At 45.7% G+C, this 6,956-nt stretch overlaps 1 protein-coding gene across 1 annotated transcript in view; it reads right to left on the reverse strand.

Moving 5' to 3' along the window:
• Positions 1–6,766, reverse strand: part of LOC119436199 (meckelin) — a 61,147-nt gene extending 54,381 nt beyond the window's left edge. Inside the window, exon 1 of the mRNA XM_037702979.2 lies at positions 6,516–6,766. Coding sequence (XP_037558907.1) covers positions 6,516–6,693 — 178 coding nt within the window. The 5' untranslated portion in view covers positions 6,694–6,766. The remainder of the gene's footprint in view (positions 1–6,515) is intronic.
• Positions 6,767–6,956: the final 190 nt, after the last annotated feature.

The raw sequence follows: 6,956 nt of genomic DNA on the forward strand, positions 1-6,956 counted from the left end.
TTTACCAAAATGCATTATTTAACTGATGTGTGCATTGGGTCACATTAGACTGAAATGCTAAGTCCTCAGGTGATGCAGGAAACCGGTGAAGCGTGAAAATACCACATCGACAGTGGTCTCGCGGAGTGCTGTGTTGTAGACACACTATATAGTCCCCAAAATCGTTATTGTCCGCTGGTTGCTGGCGCATCCATAAACTGCGCAGAGCTGGCCTGTAGCCTTTTGATGAGTATATGCCATTATTTACGAGCGAAAGTCATTTGTGACAAAAATAAACGGTAACATCGAAGAAAAGCTATCACTCCGCAACGCAAGCGCAAGGCAAGCTGACAGTCCAGACCAAATAGGCAACACTGACACATACTCTCCACGCCAGACCGTCGGAAGCGCCCCCGTGAAAACGGCGTTACGCGTGAAAACGTCTATATCCAGTGACTCAAGATGTCTGCTAGGCCAGACAGCAGCCAGCACATACTGAGTGACACAAGTTGTCTATTCGAGCACATATTCAGTGGCCTCGAGTTGTCTATATATATATATATATATATATATATATATGAGGCGAGGAAACAACCACACACTCCTAACCAACCACTGGGAAGGAGTAAAGAAATATTCGCTTTAATGCATGCATGTGTGCGATAGAGCTACCATATTGAAAATTATGCCATCAGGTGTTCCCTTCAATTGTATGCAGATTTGTAACAAATTTATTTCGTGCCTAAAGCGGCTTATAAGTTTATCATTCAATCTTCATTCTTGACGAGATAGATTAGGAGTGACAGTACGTTCGGGTCTGGCTACCGACGCTGCGTTAGCAATGTCACGCACACATGACTCCGCCTAATTTTCCTTCTAAGGTTCAACGAAGAACTAAGCTACCCAGCTTGTCAATCGGACCCGTCGCAGTGGTTATTGCGTTCTGCTGCTGAGCACGAGATCGCGAGTTTGACTTCCTGCCATGGCGGCCGCATTGGGACAGAACGGAAAATGCGCAAGTGCGATATATAAACACATATATGGAGCCCACGCCCCTGCGGCGTCCCTAGTGGCCAACTGTACAGCGCTGAAACGTTAAACACCGTCAATCAACGAGCTTGTCATTCCGGCCAGTCTATGTATGGATAAAGAGAGAAGGGTTGGTGAGAGGAATGAGACCCAGCTGTAAAGCTCTCTTGTAAAGCTTTCATGTTGAACTGAAGAACGGTGCTTATTTGTGTTGATTAGTTCATATGGCTGCGACTGGCAAAAAGCATTAAACGCAACATTTTCCTTCACAGCCACCGTGGCAGACGATTTCCGGACGAGGGATGAACTGGATCTTGTGAGAACTTCGTTGAAGCCTCACGACCACGGTGTAAGATATATACTCTTTAGGTGAGGACACTCGCCAGACGCGATCGACCAGATAAAGTAGCAAAGGCGCGCGCCGATCGCCCCGGTGACGGCAGCGGATACCTATCGGCACTACGACGCAACTTCAACACAGAAAACTTTTTATTGGTTTAATCTCCCGTTCCTATAGCAACCGACGCTTCGTGGGAAATACGAAATGATTGAGTGACGCGCGAAAGTAGGTCACCGGGGAGAGGGGAGAACTTGGGGGAGAGGGTATGCGAGCGTTCCTAAAGCCCCTTTATATAGAGGGGCTTTAAGCGTTTCTTGCCCGCGCAGGCTCTCGCCTGCGTTCTAATTGAAGTTGCGTCGTTCCGTCGATAGGTATCCGCTGCCGTCACCGGCCCGATAGACGCGCGCCGTTGCTACTTCATCTGGTCGACCGCATCTAGCAAGCAAGCCGAGAAGTGTCCCCACCTAAAGAGTGTATATATTGCACCGTGCTCATGACCTATGACCATATTCACTTACTGTCGTTAACACGAACCATTCGGAAGGTGTGTAGCCGCCCACAGAATGTTGCAAGTACTTACAATCGTTGTGGCAGCCACATCCCCATGTACACGAATAAAAAATGAACATTAGAATTAGAGTGTACTAGAATACGGTTGAGTGGGACGAGTGACTGGGGCGGCGCATGCTTTGCAGTGAGACACCCGACGTGGAAAAATACTGTGATGGGGCTGCGATCGAAGTGGATTAAGTGGATTGGGCCGCATCAAGGTCGCGCCGTTGGAAACTGCATGCTAGCCATATATACTGCTCGGCAGCGTCATTCGTACTACTTCGCTCGCTGGTATTTGCGTTCAGACCACCCAAATGGTGTTCACAATTGCATATGACATGTATTTATGCCTTAAGAATAAATTCCTTTCTTTCTCTTCTTTATTTTATTTTATTTTTAATGCCACTCGGTGATTGCGCGTGCATTGCGGCCGCAGTGTCGGCTTTCATTCTACTATGTTATTGTTTGGTTCCCTTTGGAGAACAAATATTTTTCTCGTTCTTCAAGCAGCATGATCTCTCTCTCGTGTGTATTTTTGCGCATATAGTTTTCGATCAGTAGACGACGCAGACGAAGAAACATATGTAACCTCCTGCTTGCCGCGTCAAACAAGTAAAGCATATCTGCCCCATCCGGCACCTTGTACTCAGATTTACGGGAAGCATTGTTATGGATAAAAAAAAAAGAGTAAACTGCAGCGCAACATTCCATTCAAGTTTCCGCCTTCCTCGCATAACAGAATGCGGAGTAATTGGTACGGGGTCATCTATTGCGGTCGGATCTCGAGCGCCGAAAACGGTTTTAGTTAGTCATTCTATATGCTAAAGTTTGGCCGTAAGTCGTACGTGGAATTTTTTTTCCAGTCGATACTTCAAAAAAGAAAAAAAAAGAAAGAAAGCCTGCGCGGTAGCCTAATTAGTGGCTATATAGTGGATACGGCGTTGCGCTGCTAAACTGGAGCTCGCGGGTTCAATCCAGGTCGCGGAATTCGATGGGAACGAAATGGAAAAAGACTCGTTTACTTCTATTTATGCGCACGTTAAAGAACCCCAGGTGGAGAAAACTAAACCGGGTACCTCCTAATCATATCGTGGTTTTGCCGCGTAAAACCAAATAATTTGTTTAAATTTAAAAAAAAAAGAAAAAAGCAGGTGGCTGCGTTCTTTGGCTTTTTTCTAGGGGGGTAAACAAAATAAATTATTCTCGAGTCTGATTTCCGAGAAAAACATGTTACGCTTATCCTATATTTCATACATAAATGTAACGCCGTTCCCAAATGTATGACCGCTCAACTCAGCAGCTTGTATATTATAGACGGCTGCTTTCAGTTATCCGGTGCACTATCATAACGACCATAATGAAACAATTAAAGGAATGGCAGGTCTCACATACACGTAGAGATATGTACAGATCTGTTGCGTTCGTTGAAGAAGGTAAGTGCGGTACCACTAGGGGCACCAAGGTTTAATGGGTTGCAAACATGGTGAGACTGTCAAAAAAAGTTTTCCTTGTTGGAATCAAGGTAGCAGATTTACAGGCTGCCCCAAAACAGGGCGTTTATATTGAATGACAGCTAGGAACATGTTAAGCAGGACTTATTAACACCCGTGCGTTAATTCTCTCAGGAAATGCGCCTCTGCGCAACAGCCACGACTCTCCGGCAGCACAATCATTCGGAATAACAGTCAGGGACTCCAGAACCGGGGGGGGGGGGGGGGGGGGATGGGTCGCCCCCCCCCCCCCCAACATTTTTCCAACGGAGGCACCCCCAACATTTTTCAGTGGCACCAGCAAGACAGCCATACAAGGATATGAGAAAGTATTAAAGAAGTTCGAAACATTATCGGGTGTCAACCTTTCTATAGCCCTGTTTGGCTCATGCGAGGAATTAGCGAGGATGCTTCAACGCCCCTTTACCACGCTGCAGGAACAAAAGAAGCAGCAGAGGTTCTTTGTGACCGCTTGTAAAGGCTACAGTCTGACGCCTTATTTGACGTCCTATGGCAGCGGACGAACTCAAGAGCAACAGAGTTAGGTCTAAAGGAACTTCGTGTGCCCAGAGTTTCGCAGCTGCCCAGAAGGCTTCAATTCACATGCAAGCCTGAGGAGCCTGCAGCGCTTGACGGCAAGTCGTCACAGAGAAAAGAGTTTTTTGCCGCTATCGATCGTATTGCCAGCGAGATCCGACGTCGATTTGAACAGCCTGGCATGGAACAGCTGATTAGCCTCGAGCGCATTTTGACTGACGCTGCTGAAGGTCGAAACTTCGCTGCAAACAACCTAAATGAGCTTTTAGGAGCAGACGCTGCAGATTTTAACATCAGCAGGCCTTCAGTGCAACTCGTGCTTCAAGGGTCCGACCTCCTCCTCCACGTGCACAAGAAGAGAGCTGCGGAACTGCACTTGGATGCCGTTATAAAAGAGTTCGTGTCTAGAACGGCAGAGCGAACAGCGACTTTCGGCCTCCTTTGACAACCTCTCCTGCCCAACTCCCTCTTGTCATGCCAGCCATGAAGCTCGTCAGTCTGCGATATTAGCTTTGCACCTAGTGCCTACTTTCTTGTCTACTTGCATCACATTTGTGTACTTGTGTCAGTTCACATTTGCTGCACTGCGGGAGCGAATGCAGAAATATTAAAAATGATTTTTCGCAGCTTTCGAACCCGTTTCGTCATTTGCGCGGTTTGCGCATGTTTCCAGTGCTTCTGAAATTTTCAACCATTTTTAAAGAGTATACCAATGCAGAATAAGCGAGCATGCAAATATGTAAATTTAACACCGCTAAAATGAATTAAAACATGAATAATTTATGTCATTAAATTATACTAATTATTAATATAATGAAATATAATGTAAATAAATAAGAATTGACAAATATTGAGAAAAAATTAATAATAGACACAACATACAATGACGACAATACTTGCCCCCCCCCCCCCCCCACTCCCAAAAACGTTCCGGAGTCCTTGATAACAGTCCTCACTTGCATCGGTCACTCACCTTTGAGACTTCAATAGTGCTGTTATGCGTTACATTCGATTACTTTTGAACGGAAATGGCTATTCGGCGAAGCACAGTATATCAATAACACTTGCACACACACACACACACACACACACACACACACACACACACCACACACACACACACACACACACACACACACACACACACACATATATATATATATATATATATATATATATATATAAGATGGTTTTGCCTGCTGTGAATATCATTTCTGCGAATTCGAGTTTTATGAGCAGTATTCACTAATAAGTGTGTTTGTTACTGGAAACACGTGGGCTTATTCCGGTCGGGAGTTCTCACTTTTTCAATTAGTGCATTTAGAATATTTGTTATTTTTTCCTTACATATATATCGTGAATATATGTGTCTATGTACCCTTTGATTTAATTGCCTATAAATACATTGGTCATTCTTCGCGCCAGACAGTTAATAAACCTGGGGCCGTATTCTGAAACGTTCCACTTCGGCGATATTTCTTTTTCGCTTTCAGGCGCGCGCTGATTGGCTGGTTGAGCAAAATCGAATGACGTCGGGCTCAACCAGCCAATCAGCTCATACAATTTTGCTAAAACAGCCAATCATCGCGCGCCTGAAAGCGAAAAAGAAATATCGCCGAAGTGGAACGTTTCAGAATATGGACCCTGGTTTATTTCACTATAATATTGTTTTCTTCGATCATTGTCCCTAATGAATATCCACCACCAAGAAGCGCGCGTACAATGACACGATATAAATAATAAAATTTTCTTACGTAGCTTCATGTTGCAGAGATACCAGTTACTTTTAGAAGACAGTGGAAAAACAGCAGTTCACCTGGCTAAAACTACATTTGGTACCGGCCGTCAAGAGTCATGGGCGCACCAAAGCAACTAAAGCATTACAAAAATGTACTGCACAGGCGTTCTGCGATAAAAACTGGGCGTGCGCCAGTGTCCGCGTAGCGAACGCGCGCACGCTAGCAGACGACGCGCTTGACAACGACAGCAAAATTGAAGACGTCGCGTTGTATAATTCATACCTCAAATATATATGTTTGGCAAAATGGTGTAAACATAAATTTGCAGTTGAAATAAAGCATTATTTTAAGAGCGTATTATGCGCAATCGGGCTCGGCGCCCACGGCGAAAGTACGTTGAATATGCAGCGGAGCGCGTCTCCGCCCCAATCCAGTTCGCTCGCCGCGTCCTCGCACAAGTTTTCCACACGCGACCATTGTCTAGTACACTCTAATTAGAACAAAGAGAACGGTCGACCACAGATATTTTGACACACACATGACACAGTCGAGATCGAACAAACTGGACAGATTAGCAACGAAAGCGCTCAGATGCTTCGAGCCGCTTCGAACAATGACATTCGCTTGCAAGACTGCAAGCACTTGCTACGACAGAAAAACACAGACCGGCGCTCAAAAACGTGAGTGTGAAGTGACGCGCGCGGTGCTCTACGCGTCACAGGGTGCATTCCTGCACAACTAGCATGCAGGGTGTCATGCGACTGCTGTTAACTAGCACACTCACGGCATTCCCAAATTGCTATACAAAAACGAAGGAAACAGTTGCAGTGAGCTAGGAGCTCTACAAACCATCTTTCGACGCTACTTGCATGTGTTCCTGTCCCTTGTTGGCGCCACATTTAACACACGAGAGAGCGACAATGTCGAAATAGCTCGAGTTGTCGCACTCGCTAGGCGTGTGGTAAGTACTCAGGTACCGTGAGTCGATGACAGCTATGAAAGTCCACATAGGAATTATGAACAGCATCCCCTCTAATCGCAATTAGCGTATTTCCCACTTAAACGACGAAGCATTTCGTGAACACCGCCATCCACAGCTCCCAAGCATGCTTTTGTTGACGGCTAACCACTCTACTAGCAACCGTTGCTATGCACATGGTGGCCAAGCGACCCAAGTGGCCATGACGTCACCGGTTCTCTTGAAGCGGACCAAGCGGGCAAACAAATCGGTGACATCACACCACAATAATTTATAAGCTACCTGCTATAGACCACAAACTATTAGCGCTT

The sequence above is a fragment of the Dermacentor silvarum genome, chromosome 1 (assembly GCF_013339745.2).
Source record: "Dermacentor silvarum isolate Dsil-2018 chromosome 1, BIME_Dsil_1.4, whole genome shotgun sequence".
Taxonomy (NCBI): Eukaryota; Metazoa; Arthropoda; class Arachnida; order Ixodida; family Ixodidae; genus Dermacentor; species Dermacentor silvarum.